The following is a 26,066-nucleotide window of genomic DNA, read 5'->3' on the forward strand; positions in this document are numbered from 1 at the left end:
CACTGGTAAAGATTAATATAGTACAGTTTTAAAAATATTTTTGATCACTATGTTCCTATGTATGTTTAATACCTTTTTTAGTCATTAACATTAACATTGTATTTTTAACCATTGAGAAAACTTTAGCAGAATATCTATAGTAGGTAGAGGTTGATAAACTTTTGATTCTAAGAGTATTTTTTTCTTCTCCATTTATTCTGTTGTAAAGTAGCGTACCTTAATTCCACGGGTTATGTAGAGCCAGCAAGGCAGGATACAGAAGAATTTTTAAGAGGAGATTCATTAATAAGCCGGCTGCATATGACTTACACGGGGTATAGCTGACCCAAATCGTGTAGCCTCAAATATAGCTCTAAGGCTAGTTATATACACTTAATCACATACAGGTTGGGAGGAAAAGGAGTGGGCTTACATGATGTCAGAAGATAAGTGTTTGTAAATCACCCATTAAGGAGAAATAAAGGGGAGAGGAAAGGGCTACCTAAATCTTTCTTCCTTCTCCTGCATTCCTGGCTAGCTGTTTATCTTATTCCTCACAGGTGTGGGGAAGAGAGGGGGTCCAAATCTCCTTCCATTCCATTCAAAACCTAGTACAAAAACCTCTCTATTTACAATATAATAGTCCTTCCTAAGCATGAATGCGATTGGCCATCTTGAGCTGATGTAAATCACACACAAGTATAAAAATCATATTTACAAAATCTCTCTGAATGCTTGGCCTAAATCATAAAATGCCTTTTAAGCCTCTTAGTAAAAATGGGTTTCTTATCTTAGTACATAGTACATCCTTGTAAGCCAGGAAGCTCCCACTTTCTTCTCCCTCCATTCTCCACAGAAAGAAGGGGGTAAAAAACTGACCCTTCTTTCTAAAATATTAATATTAATTTTTGCAATTCTTTGATACCTTATCACAATTTGATATGATTCTGTGTTTCATAGACTAGAAAGGAGGCTTTTGTGGAGCAGGAGGCTGAGATCCTGTTTGTCAGTTACCACTGTCTCATGTTGATCACTATCACCAGACAGGCAGTTAGGCAGCACAGATTCTGAGCCAAATTACCTAAAATTCAAATTCCAAGCCTACCATTTCTTAAACCTATCACCCTAATTAAGTTACTTAACCTCTATGTGCATAGTTTTCTGACACAAAGTATGAAACCATAACAGCATCTAACTCATTAGGTAGTTTTAATATCATATAAAATAATTTGTGTACATCACTTAAAATATATACAACAGAGGGTATATATGTTTTAGCTTTTACTTTAATGGTGATATTATGCTTTACATAGTGTAAAATGTTTTCTAGGAGAGTTTAGTACCTGGTAAGTAATGATGGACATAACAATCAAATGTCAAAATGAAATTGAAATCTCAGTTTAGCATGTTTTTGTTTTTGTTTTTATTTTTGCACTGATTTTATATTTTTAATTCAACTATATATTTCTGGAAGTTTTGTAATTGAAACATTTCTGATGGAAAATTTTTGAAAAACACTTTATTAATGAAGCACCAAATAAACTTTGTTATTTATTCTGAATAGCAATGCAGTCATTAAAAATCTATTTGAAATCCTTTAATAAACACAGTGTTCATAAAACAGAATCTACCTTTTGTTTTAAAATCCATTTTTTTTGTAAGAGTGTTTCATGTGCTTTATAACTGAACTTAATCATCAGAATGGATCAGTTGTTTGGCCAAAATTAATTTTAATTCCTAATTTTGGAGAAGACTTGTCATTTTCATGCAAGAATAGCTAATAGTGTCAGTGTGATAAAGAGTAGTGTTTTACCTGATTAAAACAAAATTAACATAAACAAACTGTTCTTGGAAAATTAAGTGCTATACTGAATATCATTAAGCAGTTCCCAGAATGTTATAGTGCCCAATTTATAATAATTTCATTATGTGTATGGACATTTAAATAATTTGAGTGAAACAGAATGCTTACTGTGCATCTTCAATAAGCTTTTTGTACCATGACCCCACTAAGTACACAGTATGAAATCTTCGATGAAAGAAATAGAACAGCCAATAAGCAGTCAGCTGTCAGAAATTTCAAAGGATTTGATGTAACTACACTAGACCTGAAGGGTTTAGTGGGTTAATGAAAGCAGGGCTGCATCATGTTTCTTTTTAGACAACATAGAAAGAATATCGAGCTATTCAAAAGTCTAAAGTAGAAAAGACACCTGAAAATGTTAACTTATACATTACTTTAACACTAATTAGATTGTAGTTGGCAATATTAAAAGCAGAGAGAGTTACAGTTTAAGCAGTTAAAAAATTAAAGTTTCCCAGAATCAGAAGAATGATAAAAAGTCCTGACTTACCTACTATTATTATGAATGGAGAACTTGCCTTATATAGTTTGTCCCCAGCCTAATCTAAGTCCTAAATAAGCCTGAGATGTGGTGGCACAGTGGGTAAAAGCATCGACCTGGAACACTGAGGTCACCGGTTCGGAACCCCGGGCTTCCCTGGTCAAGGCACATATGGGAGTTGATGCTTTCTGCTCCTCCCTCCCTTCTCTCTCTGTCTCTCTCTCTCTGTCTCTCTCTCTCTCGCTCTCTGTCTCCTCTCTCTAAAATGAATAAATAAAATCTAAAAATAAATAAATAAATAAGTCCTAAATATATCTGGTCAAGATCATGATAGGCCATTGTGGAAACAATGCATATCCATAAGAAAGTGCATGACTAAAGCAATATTTGTTGCTTTTGTGACTATGTATGAATTAAAAGAAAATATCAAATAGTGTCATATTTCTCGGCAATATGTAATGCTTACAACTTCAACATTTAACATTTATAATCTTCCAGAAAACAAAATAATGTATATTGCACATAGGTTTTATACAACCAAATGTCCTTAATATATAATATTTTCTATATGAGTTACTGAAATTTCAGAGAAAAATAGAAGTCTACTTGATAATATCTAGAGTCATTAAATAGGACAGAACAGCTGATCCATATCTCACTGAAAAAGTCTCCTCTTGACTATTTAACTACTTAACAAATAAACCAGGACTTATTTGAGAATACTGAATAATCATCTACAGAGGAACACAGACTGTTAAAATTATTTGAGTTTATTTGGTTGGTTTGGAGATAGTGGGAGGTTATTGAGGCTAGCATACATACTATGACCAATCAAAATGTTAAATGTCATAGGACACACATATGACAATATATCCTGACGGTCAGAAATACTGAAAAGAAGTAATGACAATTATCACATAATTGTGACTACCACAGGGACATGATTTTTGACAGGTGACATTTATTTAGATAAATTATGAATACATGATAATTATATTGAGATAAGAAAATTTTATAAGGTGAAATAACCCACATCCATAAAATATGTGAGATTTTTTCTCAAATCTAACAAGCTATAAATTATATATATAATTTATATTTATATTAATTTATTAATATATAATATATTATATTAATTTATTATTAATATATTATATATTATATATTAATTATATATTATAAATATATATTATAACTGGCATTAAAATTAAGATTTACAAAAATATCTGTCGTAAAACAAAACCAACTACGCTATGAATGTTGCTGTTGTGATGTTTAGTATATGGTGGTATTTGATTATGTATAGTTGTTTAAAATTAGATTTATTTTGAAAAGAATATTTCTCAATGTTAAATTTGATAGGATCAATACATGGACAGAGGTTAATGCCCATCCATGACTATCATCTACCCTGCTTGCTTAGCAAAACAAGAATAAGTTATGTGGTGTGCATGTATGTGTGTGTGGTGTGTTTGTATTAGAAAATATATCACAAAAGAAATTCTATTTTTCACTATCACTTTTGTATTTTTCTGTGATAAATAAAACAAAGAATAGCTGACATAAATTGAGGTAAAACGTATCTGAACTCTTGACTGATTAAAATGTTCAATGACTAGAAAAAGACATATGATTATGCTGATAACTAGAAATTTCTAACACCAAACCAGCTTATCAATATTGATAACACCCAGGGCTTATCAATAGACTTCAGAAAGAAATGAACTCAACCTCAGGTTTCTACTATAAACTGAGTATTAAACATAATGCTTAAGGAAGAATATTATGTTCCTATAAGAGTATATTTTTGTTGTTGTCGTCGTTTTTTTCAGACCAAGACACTATCTTTAATTGCTGCTTGATCTATATTTCCCTTGTAGAAGTATTACAGTTTTTTTTCTCTAACTGTGGTTCAGTAGGTTTGCCTGGAAATTGTATCACCATTTGATTTACATTGTTTGAAGTTATGCTGTATGCATACATAATCATAATGTTTAGGCAGGGTTGGTGAGTCATTCACATCATTATTGTACAGTGTTCCTGATTAAAGTAGGAAAAATTAAAAATCTTACCAACCAAAACACTTCTCTCTCAATATACAAGATGGGGAAAAAGCTTTATTATTGATTATGCATATCAGATCTTACGTCGTGCATGAAGGTAGTCCTCAGAAGACTGAAGTTCTCGACAAAACTCCACACACTCTTTTAGAATAACACGGAAGAAAAAACAGTTTAAGTGTTTTTTCTTGTCAAGAGACCAATAGATGCATGCAGTGGGTTTTATATACTTTATCAGAAAATTCTGTTAATTTATGAGTGATGAGCTTATAATTCCAGAGTGAGAAGTTCCTCAAATTTTCATGTATAGTCAAATCTCAAGCCTATTATTGGGCTGTCTTTGTTTTTAAGAATATGATATGGTAATTGTACTTGTTTTATAGGGTCTTTATAAAGATTAAATGAGTTATTTATAAATCTTAGAACACTACAGCATATAATAATTGCTTTGTAAGTATGTCATTATATTCCTATGACTTCACAGATATAAAGAGTATAAATTCTATAAACATTAATACAAATAATAAAATTTTCATTACAAACCACATTTTGAGTGATGTGATAAAATTTTTGAACAACACATAGTGTCAAAAGTACTAAGAAGCCGGTTCTTTTTTTTTTTTTTAGTGAGAGGAGGGAAGGCAGAGAGAGACTCCCACATGCACCCCAACTGGGATCCACCCAGCAAGCCCACTAAGGGGCAATGCTCTGCCCAACTGGGGCTATTGGTCCATTGCAACTGGAGCCATAGTTTTTTTTTAGCACCTGAAGCAGGGGCCATGTGGCCATCCTCAGCTCCTGCCGTCAACTCCTTGGAGCCATGACTGCAGGAGAATGGGGAGAGAGAGAGTATGAAAGAGAGAGAAGGTGGAGGAGTGGAAAAGCAGATGCGCTTCTCCTGTGTGCCCTGACCGGGATTCAAAGGACACCTGCTTTGTTTTGTTTCGTTTTTTGTGACAGGGACAGAGAGAGACAGAGGGACAGACAGGAACAAACAGATAAGGAGGAGAGATGAGAAGCATTAATTCTTTGTTGAGTTTAAGCCAATGACCATGAGGTCGTGTTGATGATCTCACACTCAAGCCAACCACCCTGAACTCAAGCTGGTGAGCCCACACTCAAGCCAGTGACCTCAGAGTTTTGATCTGGGTCCTCTGTGTCCCAGTCCCATGCTCTATCCCCTGCACCACCATCTCCAGGCAAAGCAGACCTGTTCTTAAGGAAGTGACTTCTTAGTTTTTACTATATTTGATGCAGTGATAATTACTTTTTTGTAACCTGGTTAATTTTTTTTTCACAATGTTGGTCAAATTATTTAAAAATTAAAGAAAACATTTTATATATTTTTATTCCTAGGATTAATATAAACCCAAGTAATATATATCAAAATATATAACCTATATAAAACATAGGCTACTACATAAAGAATGATATGATCTATGTAGTACAATGTTTTGGACAATATGCACTCACCTTTTAATAGCAATTATAGATTATAAGAAGATTGAAGGCTGACATATCATGTATAAAGTTTTGTAGGTGGGTTGCCAGAAAAAAATGAATCATTAGAAAAAAAATTCACACACTGCTTAACAGTAGCTTTTTAAAAACAATTTATGCAAAAAAATTATATTTAAAGATGTGACATTGATCAATAATAGTACATAGATTTCAGGTTAGCTTCTATATATTCTGTAGAAGATACACTTTTTCATGTGAAGTATGTATCTTCTAGGTTTTTACTCTAAAGATAGTGACTTAAAAGGTAAATTCACTGAACATCAAAATAACACATATGACCAGTTGTGATAATTAATGCTATAAGTTGTATTTATATCTGGTAAGATAAATTTACATTTTTCATTTATGTTTTCAAGCATTCTAAATAATCAGTTTCACCATTGTGCTGTGCTCTATTTTATTTTGTGGTGATTTCTGTCAGCATTCTCTGCTTGTTTACTTTATAATATGTGACTGTGTTTGGGAGAATGATGCGGTAAGGTGGAAACAGTAAGTTACAACTAAGCTGTGCACTTACTCCTATATGTGTCACCCCTTTGAAGAATAGAGTTGAAAACAGAGGATAAAGTGCCTAATCTTGTCCCCCAAAACATTTTAATTAATGTTCTCCCAGGGTTAAGAGAGCAAAGTGACTTGGTTACTAGTGTACCTTTATTGAAATTCAAATACATAATATAATTTGCTAAACTAGAAAATCAACCCTGTCTGGTTGACTCAGTGGTGGAGCATCAATCCAGCATGTGGATGTCCTGGGTTTGATTCCAGTCAAGACACATAGGAGAAACAACCATTTGCTCCTCCACCCCTCCCCCTCCTCTCTCTTTCTCTTTCTTTCTGTCTCTCTCTCCCTCTCTCCCCTTCTTTCTCTTCTCCTCCTCTAGCCATGGCGCAATTGGTTCAAGGGAGTTGGCCCCCAGTTCTGAGGATGACTCCCTGGCCTCGACCTCAGGTGCTTGAAAAAAGTAAATGCTTCAGTTGCTGAGCAACAGATCATGCCCCCTAGTGGGCTTGCCTGGTGGATCCTGGTGGCCCAGGCGTGTGGGGAAGTCAGTCTCTCTGATTCCCCTCCACTCACTAAAAAAAATAAGAAAATCAAACCATTATTTCTTTTTACTACAGCCTAAGTAGATCTAGACAGTTGTCAGTGACAATGCCATATAAGTGACAAAAGTATATCATCAGTAGTGAAGTATTTGGAGAATCAATGTTTAACTCAGAGTACTTTCCTTTTATTTCCAGTAAGATTAATTTCCAAAATTAATAAGTAAGCATGCTCATCTGATTGTTTTTAATTAGTTTCTTTTATTCAACAGTGTTTAAGGAGATAATAAATTAATCCAAATCAAATTTTGTATGTGGTAGAGTGAGGGGAGGGTAAAGCAACCAATGTCTCTTGTAAAATACAGTCATTATTGATTTTAAAAAATTCTCTGTAAAACAGAAAGGAGATATCAATACACATGTATTGTATTAGATAGAATGGCAAAACCCAGAGCATCGACTATACCAAATGCTGGTGAGAAAAAGGAGCAACAGAATCTCATACATTGCTGATGGGAACACAAAATGGTACAGACTCTTTGGAAGACAGTTTAGCAGTTTCATACAAACTAAGTGTAATCTCACCAACGATTAAGAAATTACACTATTTAATATTTACCCAAAGAGGTTTAAAAGTGAATATATATATATATATATATATATATAACTATAATATACTTTTTAAGAATATTTAATTGAAGTTCATGAAACACAAAATAATTTACAACCACCCATATCATTTTAACATTTAAATAGATATTTCAGTTAAAATTTGTCTTAACTCTGGACCCTGGCTGGTTTGCTCAGTGGTAGAGTGTTGGACCGGCATGTGGAAGTCCCGGTTTGATTCCCAGTCAGGGCACACAGGAGAAGTGCCCATCTGCTTCTCCACCCTTCCCCATCTCCTTTCTCGCTGTCTCTCATCCCCTCCCGCAGCCAAGGCTCCATTGGAGCAAACTTGGCCTGGGTGCTGAGGATGGCTCCATGGCCTCCCCAACAGGTGCTAGAATGGCTCCAGTTGCAACAGAGCAATGCCCTAGATGAGCAGAGCATATACCCTAGTGAGCTTGCTGGGTGGATCCCGGTTGGGCATATGCAGGAGTCTGTCTCTCTGCCTCCCCACTTCTTACTTCAGAAAAATACAAAAAAAAAATATTTTAAATCTGTTTAGACTGCTTTTAACCAAGATAATTTTAATTACTTCATACACACGGTTTAACAACTGACATCTTAATATGAATATAGTAGTCTTTGATATTTAATTTTTTTTATTTAATCATTTTAGAGAGATGAGAGAGAGAGAAAAAAGGGGGAAAAGGAAGAACAGGAAGCATCAGCTCCCATATATGTCTTGACCAGGCAAGCCTGGAGTTTCAAACCTGCAACCTCAGCTTTCCAAGTCAATGCTTTATCCCCTGCACCACCACAGGTCAGGCTGTGTGTTTAATTTGATTCAGATCAGCTTATTAAATCTATATACTAGTTTTGACATGCTCTTTTGCTATAAATACAAAATATGTCTAAAAGTATATAAAATAATTCTATTAGTAATTATTGAAAGGTTTGAAAAATGAGATAGTTTCAATATACTTTTCAATAATGAGTAGAATTGACAGTAAAATAAAATCATTCAATATTTATTCTTTAAATTTTTATTATTTCAACTTATATAAAAATTAAGTTAATCAAACTCTAAATATAGCCCTGGCTTATAAAGCTTTGGCCTGGTTTGTGGATCTCCTGTGTTTGATTCCTGGTCAGGACACACAGGAGAAGCACCTATCTGCTTCTCTACCCTTCCCCTTTTTTTCTCTCTTTCACTTTCTCTCTCTATTTTTCCTCTCCCACAGCCGTGGCTCCAATGGTTTGAGCAAGTGGGCCCTAGGCACTGAGAATGGCTCCATGGCCTCACCTCAGGCCTAGGGCCAATAAATGGATCAGTGGCTCCAGATGAGCAGAACATCACCCCCTGGTGGGTTTGCTGGGTGGATCCCGGTCAGGTGCATGTGGGAGTCTGTCTCTCTGCCTCCTTCTCTCCCCACCTCTCACCTAATAAAAAAAATCCCTCTAAATAAAATTCTAAATACAAATGTTAAAAAAAGAAAAATTGTATTCTTAAAAAGTTAGATTTGTATATTTTTGTACTGAAGGAAATTGGTACTTTTTATTGATGGATTGGAGGAGAAGTGTAATTTAAAAGAGATGGAAACAAATGACAGCCTTTGAAAAATTTAATAGTAAGCATAATTGATATATTCTATAATTTTTAGCATTTCTGTACTCAAAAGTAATGACTATATTATCAGATATATAAAATGCAGTTATCCTCAGTTCCATGGATACTTGGAGAGCCACTGCCAGCTATACAATGGGGGCCGTTTGAATGACAGAGTTTCTGCATCTTTCCAGACCCCACAAGGACAGATGGATTTCAACTCCCCTTGAAGATTCATTCTGAGTCAAGAATCAGCACAACGGCAGTGACATAGGAAGGAAGATGATATAGACAGTATTACATAGGGGCTTCCTTTGTCTTGTCCTCAGTGTCTAGAAGAGCATCAGCCGAGATTTCTTACTGGTCTCCCAAGCAGAAAGTGAATCAAGAAAGTATTTCTTTCCCATAGCAACACCAATGTACCACAGGCATTTAGATTAAGTGAGAAGGGAGACCTACCAAAGCATGCTAACAAGCAACCCAAAATTTCTTACCTTCCTATCTGATGTTGTTCTTAAATGAAGCCATGCTTTTTAAATATCTGTTGATGTTTATTTCTAAATATCCGTTCTTCTCACTTATTGACAGGGTTGGAATTTATTGAAAGGGTCAGAAATATATAATATTTCCAAATCTTCACTTTGTTTTTACTCCTTAACCCATTGAATTTTTAATTCTGTTCTATTTATTTACTAAAATTGTCCTTTAAAATCACCAGTTACCTCTAATATAAGCAAAGTCATGAACATGTTTTATTGTTTATCTTACTTTTATTCTAAAAGTTTTTTTTTTCCTTTAGTTTCCTCTTGAGAACCTTGGTATAATAGTTTCCTTACTTCTCAGACACTACCTTTTCTTTCGGGTTCATCTTTCTATACCTGTAATTTAAGCAGCAGTATTGCCTTGAATTTTTTATAACATTTATTTTTCACTTTAAAGATAATCCTTTGACAAACTTACTGAATCTATGTATAAGTTAATTTTAAAACTCACTTCTGAAGATAAGAGAGGTAGAGATGAATGGATAGTAAAGATATGGCTTGTGTATAATCATTCTGCTGCTTTTTTGTTCCTTAACTTTGAGTATGTTATATAATCTCTCTGAGCCTTGGCTCATTATCTGTAAAATGGTGATAATTATGTTGTTTATCTTTTTGGATTGTTGTGAGAATTAAGGGATTTAATAGGTACAAAGTTCCTGGTACATAGGATGCCTGCATTACATGTAATCTTTTATTATTAACAGATGCTCGTATCTATTACTTTAAAAAAATCTGTGAGAAATTTTTATTATTAAATTTATAAATTCTACAAAAAATTTTTATATAATTTTTAACTATTTATTATAAATTTCTGTAGGATATATATGTCTTAACTTCAAAGTTTTTATTTATATCTTCTTTGGATGGCCAGTAATACCTCAATGCTTAAACTTAGGAAACTTACAATATGGAAACAAAAGTACTATTAGAGAGATCACATTATTTGATTAGAGCAAAATGAGAATGCAACTACCCAAACTGTATCTCCTTCCCTGAAATGTTAATGTTAGTTAAAGTGTTTTCAGCATTTAAATTCTAGTTTTCATCTACCTCGCACCAACATTCTGATTCCTGGTTGCCTATGATCACAGGGCAGCACCTCCAAACTCCACCCCCACTCTGCTCCCCATATCAGTCAAATGAAAGGACATATACACTAGTTCCAGGGGCAATCATTGAAATCCCATAAGGGGCTCCTGGAGAGTCATTTATCCTTTTTCCCATTCTTTCAATACACATTTCTTTTTCTTCCTGAAGCACAGCAACATGTGCATATACACACACACACACACAGACACACACACAACGTATATACACACACCTACACAAACATATTCGAAGGCTTCTTTTGTGCTGTTTTCATGGACACCAAAATTGCTGCTTATCCTTCTAGATTTGATTTCTTCTCTCTTCTGTCAGTGATTTCTTTGCTCTGAAGAAAATATGTTCTTATTATTATTCTTTACTGAGAAGAGAATAATGTAAAATTGACTTAATCTGCAGCACAAAGTTTACATTTTGTTGTAAAAAAAGGTAGTTCCTGACAGGATTTCTAACCAATAAAATTGATGAATGACAGTAGTCATTTCACTGTCTTTGAAAAATACGGTAGTCTCTAATCTCTCTAGCAGAGATTGTTTTCTATCTTGTCTTAAAAGAGAATAAGACTTCAAATATTGCTTTTCAACTCTGGCTTCTTAGACATATATTTAAAATTCTTTAGAACTCTTCTTTTAAAATTGTAGATTCTTTCAAATCAAAATTGTCAAAGTTGGCCACAATTATAAAGTTAGCTTTTCCCTAAAAATATGTTGTAAACATTTCTTAGATAATATACCTACTATTTTATTTAGAAATTGCATTATGCACTGTATTTTCTGTAATATACTGTAGTTTATATCCTATTTGCTCTCAATGGTATGCAATATAAAAGTATAAACTTAAACTTTAGTTGTGGAGATGAAATTGGAAAAGTTAAAACTTTAAGATAGAAAATGTAAATATATATATATTATGTCATACACTGAGTGCTCCAAAAGGAGAGATAAATATATATAAGTAAATAAGTAAAGACTTTGGAAGATTATTATTATGAGCTTAGTAGAATTATAAATAGAATTAAGAAAAAATGTAAATATAGACACATATAGAAGCTTCTTCAAAAATAAACCTAAATATAAAAAACATACTTTCAGCCCTGGCCAGGTAGCATGGTGGTAACACCATGCATGGTGGTAACATTGTGCCAGCACACTGAGAGGATGGGTTTAATCCCTGGAAAGCAACCAATAAGTGCACAACTAGATGGAGCAACTAAGTAGAAGAGCGAGTTAATGCTTCTCTCTCTGAAATCAATGGAAAAGAATGCTTAAAAATATTAAAAAGCACCATGACTGGATAGCTAAGTTGATTAGAGCATCGGCCTAAAGAACAGAGGTTGCTGGTTTGATCCCCAGTTAGGCACATACAGGAATGAGTTAATATCCCTTCCCCCCCTCACATACACACACACACTCACATACACACTCACACACACATACACATACACACACATACTTCCCCTTCTTCTCTAGCTAAAATCAATCAATATTTTTTTTTAAATTTGAAAACATACTTCCAATTAAAAATGTGCTATAGAATTTTGAAGCCAGATATATATGTGTTTAAGTGCAAACTTCAGCACAAGCCCTCTGCCTTGGGCATACTGTTTCATCTTCCTGTGCCTCCTGTTCAAAACCTGTGAAACTATCAATGTAGGGATGTATTGTGAAAATTAAAACTAAGATGATATCTTTGAGAACTGGACTCAATGAGAGCTATCATGTGTTTCTAGGTCCTACATAGACCCAATGACTTGGGTATAGAGAAAATACACAGTAATTATATTGTTATTAAATTTGATACTGATGAAAAATGTCTGTCCTGCCATGCAAAATGCCTGGGTTTTTTTTCTTGCACAAATTGTAGAATATGCAAAGGAGAAACCTAGAGAAATTATGTACAAAGTATGTTATCTGTAAGATGTCAGCTTCTAAACATTAAAAAAAAATACATGGCTTGTTTTCAATAATATTGCTTGAAAATAACTTAGTTCTTTTGTTACAGGAGATAACTGCAAGATGACGGAATACAACAAGATGAAGAGCATGCTTTTAGATTTACAAAGTCAGAAATACATTACACAAGAAAATGAAAACCCTAACGATGATAACATATCTCAGAAGAAGTTGTTGGTGGATCAAATGTTTAAATATTTTGATGCTGACAGTAATGGACTTATAGGTATTAATGAACTAATTCAGGTATGTTTAATGATTTTATTAAGAGGCTTATTTAAATATAGCTTATAACATTTATATTTATATTAACTTATCCTATATTAATAAATTGTATGATATGTTTAAATCTACATTATTTGAGGTTATGGGCATACCAAATTTTTAAGAGTAAAATTTGACTACTCTGGAAGCAATGTTAATTTCAAGTAATTTTGCTATATTTTACATTTTTAACAAAGATATATTAGACAGATTTCTATACCTTAAATACATAAAAGACTTACCAGTTCTCATTCATTTTGATAAAATTTATAAATATCTTCAGGTATATTTTGGACCCTTTATAATATTTAATTTTGTATCAGTCAATAAAACCTTATTTATTCAGTATTCGAAGTAACTATTGACCAGCAATTAAGCACATCTATAACATAATGTAAATAAATTATTTAAGATAATATTGAATAGTGGACATAGTCCAGTACTTATTTCAATAACCAAGGATCAATTATAATATATTTAATTTTTATTTATTATGAAGTCCACATTATTAAATTTCATGTCTTTGAAAATTGTCACTTAAATATTTATACATGTCAAAAACTTGTTATTAAAGAGACTATATTAATAAACAAAAAGTCTTTATGTGAGCCATTTGGAAAAATAAAAATAGTTTTATGTATGTTTGTCACTGAAATAAATGGACTAGTTGTAAGGAAACAGAATCTAAACTAGTTCTGGATAGTACTGTAAATATAAAATAAGGGACATATAATTTCTCTGGAAATATGTATAGGTTTTAGGAAGAAATAGAGAGACAACCAATGTAGAGTAACTAGGAAGATAATAGCATCAAGGAATTTTGCTGACTTATCCGTATAGTGTACGTCAGGTATATTTTACTGCTGTGTGTAGCAGTTAATATAGTTTTTTTAAAAATCAATAATCTACTTCCATAACATTATACCATTCATCTTTTATGGTTAATTTTATGCCTTATTTTTAAAGTTTTCCATTATAGAATATTGGTCTTTTTATGCAAGTATTTCTAAGCTTTGAAATAGTAAAACTTAGTTTAGAGACTTCATATTAAAGTGACCTTGTGAGCAAATTGACCATAGTTTCTGTCATTCCAGTTAATTAAAATATACATCATTTTCATTATCTTTTATAATTCAACCTACATTTATTGAGTAGTTACTAAGTAGGATTTAAGCAACTAAACTCTAGAATTTTAGGGTAAAATTAGAAAACTTTTAATTATGATTTCTGTGTTGTCATATACCTTTTGATTTCTTTTTTAGGAATGAATCTCTTTGGAATTTTGTATTTATAATAATAATAACAAATTTATTTCCTTAAAATTAATTTATAATTAATACATACAGCCTAGATCTATGTGTGTCTGACACATTTGAATATACTGATTTTTTTCATTTTCCTTTTTTTATTTTTGTAATACTTTTTGTTTTATTAACATTTATAACACTGTAATCATTGACTAGGTACAAAATATGATCTGACAAAATCTAGTTTTTATCATAATACTCATATCTAAAGCCAAAAGGAAAATTGCTAGTCGTTATAGGACATTGGTAGCCCTTCCCCTGCACAAGTTTGAAATGTCTGCTCCGTTCAAGTTTGTATTAGTTTCACAGAGCGGCCATAACAAAATACATAAACTGGGTGGCTAAAACAACCTCTCTCTCAGTCTGTCCAAGTCCAGAACAAGGTGTTGGCAAGGTTTGCTCCCTCTGAAGCCTCAGGGGGAGACTTTTCCTTGTCTCCTTCAGCCTCTTCAGCCAGGCATATCTTGGCTTGTACATAACATCACTCTGTGTCACTCTGCCTTCTCTGTGTGTCTGTCTTTATATCATCCTGCCCCATAAAGGACAATAGTCATTTTGGATAAAGGTCCACTCTACTCCAGCATGACCTCATCTTAAATGACCTGTTATAGTGATCAGCAAACTCATTAGTCAACAGAGCACATATGAGCAGTACAATGATTGAAATTTCTTTTGAGAGCCAAATTTTTTAAACTTAAACTATATAGGTAGGCACATTGTTATTAACTTAATTAGGATACTCTTAAACTGGCCTTTGAGCCACACTCAAGGAGCCAAAGAGCCACATGTGGCTCACAAGCTGCGGTTTGCCGACCACTGAATAGGTCCTATTACATCTTTAACAGCCCTATTTCAAAAGAGACCACATTCTGAGGTACGGGGGATTAGGACTTTAAAATATCTTTTAGAAGGACACAATTTAACCTGTAATAAAGTTCATCACCTACAAAGTTTAGTTTTTTTTTTAACCTTTGATTGGAACTTGCTATTTCTGAAAAGTGTCCTTCCAAGTCATCTCAAAGTTATGATGTGAGAACAGAAATTGTCTTCTGAATCCCATTGATATCTTGGCCATCTATGAGGAACATGCATGCAAGAACCGGGGGAAGTAATGTCACTGACTTCTTTCTGTGTATATTCCACATCACATAAATCACTCTTTGTTTCATAAACGTATAGTGGAAATCTTACTATCTCATCCATCAGCAATCAACTATGAAAGGAGAAGGTTATAACAGGCACACTAGAGAAGATATAATAAATATCTAGCTATTTATAGCACAATTATTTTTTTTGATTTTTGTATTTTTAAGTTGCAAGTGCTTTTTAAGAGCCTACATATCACTATATAGTCAATAATTATAAGCTTTACTTATAAACTTAGAAACATATATCATAATTTCATCTAAAATATAAAAATATTTTAATTTAGAGTAAAAAGAAAGGATCTTACTGGTATATGTTAATAATTTACAAGCCATTATTAACAGAAAATGTAACCTAAGATACTGCCAATGACAAGTAAAAATTAAAGAACATGATTTGGCTGTGAGGTTTTCTAAATGCAGTGTGAATGCTAGCTGCACACATTGTTCTAACTTTACATAGGAGTACATATTCTAGAGTTGCTCTTGAAGATTTTCAAGTAAATTAGAACCTAGAGCAGGGGTCCCCAAACTAAGGCCCGTGGGCCGCATGCGGCCCCCGGAGGCCATTTATCCAGCCCCCACCGCACTTCTGGAAGGGGCACCTCTTTCATTGCTGGTCAGTGAGAGGAGCACATTGACCATCTCATTAACCAAAAGCAGGCCCAGAGTTCCCATTGAAATACTGGTCAGTTTGTTGATTTAAATTTACTTGTTCTTTTTTTTTTTTTATAATAATTTTATTTTTTTAATGGGTGACATCAATAAATCAGGATACATATATTCAAAGATAACAAGTCCAGGTTATTTTGTCGTTCAATTATGTTGCATACCCATCACACAAAGTCAGATTGTCCTCTGTCACCTTCTATCTTTTCTTTGTGCCCCTTCCCCTCCCACTTTCCTTCTCCCATTCCTCCCTCCCCCCCCCCTAACCACCACACTCTTATCAATGTCTCTTAGTTTCACTTTTATGTCCCACCTACATATGGAATAATGCAGTTCCTGGTTTTTTCTGATTTACTTATTTTGCTTCGTATCATGTTATCAGGATCCCACCATTTTGCTGTAAATGTTCCGATGTTATCATTTCTTATGGCTGAGTAGTATTCCATAGTGTATATGTGCCACATCTTCTTTATCCAGTCATCTATTGAAGGGCTTTTTGGTTGTTTCCATGTCCTGGCCACTGTGAGCAATGCTGCAATAAACATGGGGCTGCATGTGTCTTTACATATCAATGTTTCTGAGTTTTGGGGGTATATACCCAGTAGAGGGATTGCTGGGTCATAAGGTAGTTCTATTTTCAGTTTTTTGAGGAACCACCATACTTTCTTCCATAATGGTTGTACTACTTTACATTCCCAGCAACAGTGTATGAGGGTTCCTTTTTCTCCACAGCCTCTCCAACATTTGCTATTACCTGTCTTGCTAATAATAGCTAATCGAACAGGTGTGAGGTGGTATCTCATTGCAGTTTTGATTTGCATTTCTCTAATAACTAAAGAAGATGAGCATCTTTTCATATATCTGTTGGCCATTTGTATTTCTTCCTGGGAGAAGTGTCTTTGCATATCCTCTTCCCATTTTTTTATTGGATTGTTTGTTTGTTTGTTGTTGAGTTTTATGAGTTCTTTGTATATTTTGAATATTAGGCCCTTATCTGAGCTGTTGTTTGAAAATATCATTTCCCATTTAATTGGCTGTCTGTTTATTTTGTTATCAGTTTCTCTTGCTGAGCAAAAACTTCTTAGTCTGATGTAGTTCCATTCATTAATTTTTGCCTTCACTTCTCTTGCCTGTGGAATCAAATTCATAAAATGCTCTTTAAAACCCAGGTCCATGAGTTGAGTACCTATGTCTTCTTCTATGTACTTAATTGTTTCAGGTCTTATGTTTAGATCTTTGATCCATTTTGAGTTAATTTTAGTACAGGGGGACAAACTGTAGTCCAGTTTCATTCTTTTGCATGTGGCTTTCCAGTTTTCCCAGCACCATTTATTGAAGAGGCTTTCTTTTCTCCATTGTGTGTTGTTGGCCCCTTTATCAAAAATTATTTGACTATATATATGTGGTTTTATTTCTGGACTTTCTATTCTATTCCATTGGTCTGAGTGTCTATTTTTCTGCCAATACCATGCTGTTTTGATTGTCGTGGCCCTATAATAGAGTTTGAAGTCAGGTATTGTAATGCCCCCAGCTTCATTCTTTTTCTTTAGGATTGCTTTGGCTATTTGGGGTTTTTTATAGTTCCATATAAATCTGATGATTTTTTGCTCTATTTCTTTAAAAAATGTCATTGGAAGTTTGATGGGAATTGCATTAAATTTGTATATTGCTTTGGGTAATATAGCCATCTTGATTATATTTATTCTTCCTAACCAAGAACAAGGTATATTCTTCCATCTCATTATATCTTTTCCGATTTCCCTTAACAATGGTTTATAGTTTTCATTATATAAGTCCTTTACATTCTTTGTTATGTTTATTCCTAAGTATTTTATTTTTTTTGTTGCAATCGTGAAGGGGATTATTCTTTTGAGTTCGTTCTCAATTGTTTCATTGTTGGCATATAGAAAGGCTATTGACTTCTGTATGTTAATTTTGTATCCTGCGACCTTACTGTATTGGCTTATTGTTTCTAGTAGTCTTTTTGTGGATTCTTTGGGGTTTTCGATGTATAGGATCATATCATCTGCAAAAAGTGATACCTTTACTTCTTCTTTTCCGATATGGATGCCTTTTATTTCTTTGTCTTGTCTGATTGCTCTGGCTAGAACCTCTAGTACCACATTAAATAAGAGTGGAGAGAGTGGACAACCCTGTCTTGTTCCTGATTTAAGGGGGAAAGCCTTCAATTTAGTGCCATTCAATATGATGTTAGCTGATGGTTTATCATATATGGCCTTTATCATGTTGAGATATTTTCCTTCTATACCCATTTTGTTGAGAGTCTTAAACATAAAATTGTGTTGTATTTTATCAAAAGCCTTTTCTGCATCTATTGATAAGATCATGTGGTTTTTGTTCTTTGTTTTGTTGATATGGTTAACAAAACGTTAACCGTTTTACGTATATTGAACCATCCTTGAGATTCTGGGATGAATCCCACTTGATCATGATGTATTATGTTTTTAATATGTTGTTGTATTCGATTTGCTAGTATTTTGTTTAGTATATTAGCATCTGTATTCATTAGAGATATTGGTCTGTAGTTTTCTTTTTTTGTGCCATCCTTGCCAGGTTTTGGTATGAGGGTTATGTTGGCCTCATAAAATGTGTTCGGAAGTATTGCTTCTTCTTCAATTTTTTGGAAGACTTTGAGTAGAATAGGAACCAAGTCTTCTTTGAATGTTTGATAAAATTTGCTGGTATAGCCGTCAGGGCCTGGACTTTTATTTTTGGGGAGGTTTTTAATGGTTTTTTTCTATTTCTTCTCTACTGATAGGTCTGTTTAGGCTTTCTGCTTCTTCTTGACTCAGTCTAGGAAGGTTGTATTGTTCTAGGAATTTATCCATTTCTTCTAGGTTGTTGAATTTAGTGGCATAAAGTTTTTCATAGTATTCTACAATAATTCTTTGTATATCTACGATGTCCGTGGTGATTTCTCCTCTTTCATTTTGGATTTTGTTTATATGAGTTCTTTCTCTTTTTTCCTTGGTAAGTCTTACCAAGGGTTTGTCAATTTTGTTGATCTTTTCAAAGAACCAGCTCCTTGTTCTATTAATGTTTTCTATAGTTTTTCTGTTCTCTAATTCATTTATTTCTGCTCTGATTTTTATTATCTCCTTTCTTCGGCTGGTTTTGGGTTGTCTTTGTTCTTCTTTTTCTAGTTCCTTAAGGTGGGAAGTTAAGTGGTTCACTTGGGCTCTCTCTTGTTTGTTCATATATGCCTGAAGTGATATGAACTTCCCTCTTATCACTGCTTTTGCTGCATCCCATAGATTCTGATATGTCGTATTGTCATTTTCATTTGTTTGTGTATATCTTTTGATCTCTGCACTTATTTCTTCTTTGACCCATTCATTTTTTAAAAGTATGTTGTTTAGTTTCCACATTTTTGTGGGATTTTTTTCCTCTTTTTTGCAGTTGAATTCTAGTTTCAAGGCTTTATGATCAGAAAATATGCTTGGTACAACTTCAATTTTTCTGAATTTGCTGATGTTGTTTTTGTGGCCCAACATATGGTCAATTCTTGAGAATGATCCATGTATACTGGAGAAAAATGTATACTCAGTCACTTTGGGATGAAATGTCCTGTAGATGTCTATTATATCCAGGTGCTCTACTGTTTGTTTAATGCCAATATATCTTTGTTGATTCTCTGTTTGGATGACCAATCTAGAGCTGTCAGCGTTGTATTGAGGTCTCCAAGTATGATTGTACTTTTGTCATTTTTTGTTTTAAGATCAATAAGTAGCTGTCTTATATATTTTGGTGCTCCTTGGTTTGGTGCATATATATTAAGAATTGTTATGTCTTCTTGATTCAGTGTCCCCTTAGCCATTATGAAATGGCCATTTTTGTCTCTGAGTACTTTTCCTGTCTTGTAGTCAGCATTATCAGATATGAGTATTGCTACACCTGCTTTTTTTTTGGATGTTATTTGTTTGGAGTATTGTTTTCCAGCCTTTCACTTTGAATTTGTTTTTATACTTGTTACTTAGATGAGTTTCCTGTAGGCAGCATACAGTTGGATTTTCTTTTTTAATCCATTCTGCTACTCTGTGTCTTTTTATGGGTGAGTTTTATCCGTTTACATTTAGTGTAATTATTGACACTTGTGAGTTCCCTATTGCCATTTTATATATCTTGCTTTCTGTTAGTTTTGTGTCTTTTTTGATCCTTCTCTTTCGTTTTTCTATCTTTTGTTTTTATTTGGTTGTATTTCATACATCTTTCCTCTGTTGCTATCTTTTTTTATCTCATGTGCTTCTGTGGTGGTTTTTTCAATGATGGTTACCTTTGAGTAATGAAAAGGGTCCCTACCCTGTTCATTGTAGCGAACTATTTTGTGAGTACTTTTGCACTCCATCATCCTTTGCTACTGTTAATCTCCATCTTCTACCCCACTTTCTTTTTGTTGTTGTCACAGTTTAAATTTGGTTTTATTGTGTTCTTCTTGGAGCTTTTACTTGTGGCTCTGTTTTTTTTTGTTCTTTGTATCTGATTGGAGAACCCCCTTTAGTAATTCCTGGATTGGGGGTTTTCTGATGATAAATTCCCTCATCTTTTCTGTATCTGTGAATGTTTTTATTTCTCCTTCATATTTGAAGGATAGCTTTGATGGCTATAGTATTCGTGGCTGAAAGTTACTCTCTTTCAGGACTTTAAATATTGGGGTCCATTCTCTTCTAGCTTGTAGAGTTTCTGCTGAGAAATCTGATGATAATCTAATGGGCCTTCCTTTATATGTTGTATTCTTCTTTTCCCTGGCTGCCTTGAGAATTTTTTCTTTGCTGTTGGTTTGTGTCAATTTCATTATGATATGCCTTGGAGTAGGTTTTTTGGGGTTAAGAAAACTCGGAGTTCTCTTTGCTTCTTGAACTTGAGGCTTTAGTTCTTTCCACAGGCTTGGGAAGTTTTCATCTATTATTTGTTTGAGTATGTTCTCCATTCCATTTTCTCTCTCTTCTCCCTCTGATATACCTATTATTCTTATGTTATTCTTTTTGATGGAGTCAGATAATTCTTGTAGGGCTATCTCATTTTTTTTAATTTTTGAGTCTCTTTCTTCTTCTCTCTGTTGTGCCTCAAGTTGCTTGTCTTCTATTTCACTAATCCTCTCTTCTATCTGACCTGTTCTATTAGCTAAGCTTGTTACTTGTTTTTCAGCTCATGAATTGAGTTTTTCATCTCTGTTCGATTCGTTTTTATAGTTTCAATTTCCTTGGACATATATTCTTTGTGTTCATTGAGTTGTTTTCTGAGCTCCCTAAATTGCCTTTCTGTGTTTTCTTGTATATCTCGGAGGATTTTTAGGATTTCTATCTTGAATTGTCTGTCATTTAGATCCAAGGTTTCCAATATATTAAATTTTTTCTCCATGGATTTTTCCTCATCTAGCTGTGTTACCTCTCTTTCTTTTGTATCCATGATATTTGATTTCTCTTCCTTAATGGCATCTGAGGGTGGTTATGTTGATAGTATTAATGAGATTTAATAATGAATAAAAAGTTAAAAAAAATAAAAAAATAAAAAATTGAAAAGAGTTATTTTTTTAAAAAAAATTAATAATGATTTAAAGAAAAATAAAATAAAATAAAAATTTTAAAAAAAGGAAATTATTCCCCCCCTCCTTTTTTCCTCTCCTCTCCTCTCCCCTCTTTCTTGAGAAAATCTTGTGGCAAAATGTGAATTATAACAAACAATGCCTGTAATGGAGGGCCTGAATTGGGGAAAAGTAATAAAGGGGCAAAAAAAAAAAAAGAAAAAAAAAAGAAAGAAAAAGGAAGGGGGTATGGACCCACAAAAAGCAAATAAGGAAAAAATTTGAGTCAAGAATAAAATGATTTGCTTTTAGGTGTTGGTTGACTGAGAGTTATGACGAGAGGAATAAGAGGAAAACAGAAAAATGGGGGGACAAATTAAAAAATTACTATTGTATTTAGTGGAACAAGAACTAGATAAAATGGAGAGCCAGGGATGGGAGCACTGCTAGTGAGTTAAAAAGGTGAAGTAAATACCCCCCAAAATGCCACAAACATAAGTTTGAGTCCCAGATAAGATAATTTGTTTGTTATTGAGGTTTGAATGAGAGGAGATGTAAAGGAGAAAGGAAGAAACTAATATAGAGGGAGAAAAGAAAGAGAGAGAGAAAAAAAGAGGGAACCACTAAAAGAAGAAAAAAGAAAAAGAGGAGAGAGAGAGAGAGAGAGAGTTAAGGGTTTTGGCGAGCAACCCTCATAGAGAGAAAGGAAGAGGAGAGAAAAGATAATGGGAGATGTAACACTTATGGGTAGTGTAGTTCAAGGAGAGGAGAGAGTAAGACCGGCAGAGAGTTAATCGGCCAAATTGGAGGAGGAAAAAAAATATCAAGAATGAAGATAAGAGAAACAAACGAACAAATATAATAAAATGGGATAGGTTATAAAGTCTGCAGATTATTCTTGATTTTGAGAGATTATCTTCTTGCTTTTTCTTTTCTCTCCCTCTTCCTGGTCGGTGACTCTGTACCCCGGGTTCTGCCCCTTTGGCACGCTGAGGTAGAGGTTTGCAGTTGATAAGTCTCTATGGTGATATCATGTATTGTGCTTTAGTCTCGTTGGCAGTCGAGGCTCATTAGCATTTATAGGCTCCGACAGTGAGAGAGTCTGTGTTCCTGGAGCCTTTCTCCTAGTCTTTCCTTCCTCAATTAGTAGCCTGATAATCCAGCTATGGGGTTGCTGCTGCCTCTGCCTGGATAGTAAGAGGCTCAGAGAGCTGGCAACTCCCCACTCTATTTCCACTCAGCACAGGGCTCTGGGTAAGGCTCAGTCAGTCAGAGCTGCTAGCATAATCAGGCGGGGTTTCCGCCCACTCAAAGACCTCTGGCTCTGCCACTCTGTCCGGTAACACAGGTGGGCCCCCACTTCCGGGGCGCTTGGAGGAAACTCTCGCTCACTATCTGCGCGCGCAGACCAGGATATCCAGCCAGCAGTCTCACGCTCTGAGTGAAACCACCAACCGCATGGAAAAGTTGCAGCGTTGGAATTGGCTCTCGCTCCGTCCCCGTGCGCGGCTTTTGCAAGGCGCTGGGGTGGCCTGAGATTCCGCTTTGGCCCACACAAAGGCCCCTGACTCTGCCCCTCTGTGCGATAACACGGGCGCGCACTGCCAAGGCACTCAGAGGAATCTCTCACTCACTATCTGCGCGCGCAGCCCAGGATATAAGGCCGGCCGCGTTTCCCTCTGAGTGAATCCCCTACCGGCACTGAAAAGTTCCACTGTCGGAATTAGTTCTCACTCCCTCCCGTGCGCGGCTTTCCCAGGGCGCTGGGTCTGCCCAGAGATTCTGCTTTCAGCCCACAGAAAGGCCTCTGACTCTGCCTCTCTGTGGGGTAACACAGACACCCACTCCTGGGGCTTAGGAAGAAATCTCTCGGGCGCCGACCAGGAGATCGGGTAAAATGGCTGCCCCACTTGTCTTTCTTTGTTTGGTTTTGGCGCGAGTGTTAGCTTGTATTGCCCAGGTTGCCACAGGATCAGTTTTTCCTCGGCTTGGATCTCCGTGCCACAGCCTGGTTCGGCAGTTTGTGCCGCGGCCTGGATCTATTCACCCCCTTTGCCCGCCTCAGTTTCTATATTCACGGATCCCAGAGAAAGCCACCCTGTTTAGGTTAGTGAGGAAGGCAGAGCATTTCTTACTCCCTATTTCCTTCGGGGTTTGGTTATATATTTAGCCAATTTTTCGCTCAACAATACCTTCGGGTGTATTGTGGAACATCTGGAGGCTCCAAGGATAGGTTTTTCTGTTTCTGGTTGAAGATCTTGTTGAGTTTTGGGGGAGATTTATCGGTATCGCTTCCTACCCCACCATTACTCTGACGTCATCTACTTGTTCTTTATTTTAAATATTGTATTTGTCCCCATTTTGCTTTTTTACTTTAAAATAAGATATGTGCAGTGTGCATAGGGATTTGTTCATAGTTTTTTTTTATAGTCCAGCCCCCCCAACAGTCTGAGGGACAGTGAACTGGACCCCTGTGTAAAAAGTTTGGGGACCCCTGACCTAGAGGCTTGTCTACTTGAGAGAAAAAGAGAAATAGCAGAAAGCAGTAGATAAAAAGAATAAGGTCTTTAATATCATGTTTAGAGTCATGGCTGTGGAAGGGAGAGTGAAGGTGATGGAGAAATGGTCACTTCTCCTCTGTGCCCTGACCGGGAATTGAACCTGGGACTTCCACATGCCTGGTGGACACTCTACCACTGAGCCAACCGGTTATGGATATTTTTCAAAACTGATCTTTTTTATGATTATGGCATAGTAGTTAAGAACTTTGATTATAAAGCCTAGATTCAAATCACATCTCCACTACTTACCTTTGTAAGTTTTGGCAGGTTACTTAAACTCTGTCTTAGTTTCTTTTTCTATATATTGACAATGTTAACAGTACCTAATATATAAATTTAATGCGATATTTATATTATTTAGAATATGAAAGGTTCTTACATACATAACTAGCAGCTAGAAATCATAATGTAATTATTAGTGACAATTTTATTTTCAAATCTAATTATTTGTGAGAACACTGGGATAATAATGAAATAAAAAAGGCACATGTGCTTGGATTAGCAGGTGAATAATTGATCGATATTTTCATCATATTCAGCCTTTGCATTTTTTTAATGCTTACAGTTCAATGGTAGGTGAGAAAAAATCAAATATCATTAGTTAGCATTCAATATGACCTGAAAATCTATATGTACATTATTAAGCATGCAAAGAGTTAAAATACCAAGTTTTACAATTTAAAATAATGTCTTGCAAAAGAAGATTAATAGTTTTGATATTTCAATAAATCATGGAAAAAATGATAATGTCATGTTATTTATTTTGCTCGTCATTTGAAGTACTCATCTACTTATCTCATAAAGCTAGCATGAGTGCTGTTAAATCCTGAATTCTATATTAGAGACAAGTAAATGTGGTTCAGCAACCTGTGATGTTGGAAACTTTTCCCCCAGATTATGTAGTGCCCATAATTTTACAGATACAATGTTTAATTAAAGAATTATCTATTTTTTTTATTTTCAGATGATATATACTAAAATATCTCTCTATATCAAAATGTGAAATACCTAGTTTAACACAGTTTTTTCTTGCCTACAAAATTAAATTATAATAAATAAAATATATATTAACTGAGTTACAGTTATGTTAGTAGTAATAGTAATAGTTAACAGTATTATCTTATATTCAACATTTGTTGGATATAGTAATGTCTATTGTCCCTTTTTTACTTCTCTTTGAGTTACACACACAAATAAAAATATTCATTTGCAAAAAGCAATGTGAACTTCATTTAAGATGTGTAAAGGAGTCAGTAGTTGGGTTTACATCACATATTACATAAATCACAAATTAAAATCGTTCTGATGAACTTTCTACACTTTTCCCTTTCTTCGTTTTGGTCCATGCTCTGCCTTGCATCTAGTTTATCTCTCAACTTCAATGCTTCCACTTTATCCCAAGCTCCAAATTCCTAATTATGCAAAACAATATGGTTCTACTTTAGATTTTTATCCTCAATTTGCATAAACAAATAAATCACATTTCACAATTGCCAATATTTACCTTTATTAAAAACTAATGGAAAGATATAGAATATCAGAAACCAGTATCTGTCGTATTCTTCCCTAAGGAAGAAACATATCTTCAGTCCTAGAGACTAGCAGAACTTTCCAGCCTCTGTCTTCTGTCACACTTATTACACCCTCTGAGAGCAGTAAAATCCCATTATTTCTCACTTTTCTCCTGTGTATCAGACCTGCTTTTACCCATTGGCTGAGAATTTCTACCACCTCAAAGGGTATAGTGTTGGCTGGTAGGGTACTGTGAGATATCTATCAAATCATGTTTTTTTACAGAAATGAAACAAATTATTATTGT

At 34.5% G+C, this 26,066-nt stretch overlaps 1 protein-coding gene across 4 annotated transcripts in view; it reads left to right on the forward strand.

The window, feature by feature from the left end:
* The window catches only part of FSTL5 (follistatin like 5), a 703,822-nt gene that overhangs the window by 337,598 nt on the left and 340,158 nt on the right, over nucleotides 1-26,066 (forward strand). For 3 of the 4 annotated variants that reach the window (XM_066387204.1, XM_066387223.1, XM_066387213.1), the window contains one exon: nucleotides 12,809-13,005. In XM_066387204.1, coding sequence (XP_066243301.1) covers nucleotides 12,809-13,005 — 197 coding nt within the window. Of the gene's footprint in view, nucleotides 1-12,806; nucleotides 13,006-26,066 lie in introns of all 4 variants that reach the window. The other variant, XM_066387231.1, reaches the window with a different exon arrangement.

The sequence above is a fragment of the Saccopteryx leptura genome, chromosome 1, assembly GCF_036850995.1.
Source record: "Saccopteryx leptura isolate mSacLep1 chromosome 1, mSacLep1_pri_phased_curated, whole genome shotgun sequence".
In the NCBI taxonomy this organism is placed as follows: Eukaryota; Metazoa; Chordata; class Mammalia; order Chiroptera; family Emballonuridae; genus Saccopteryx; species Saccopteryx leptura.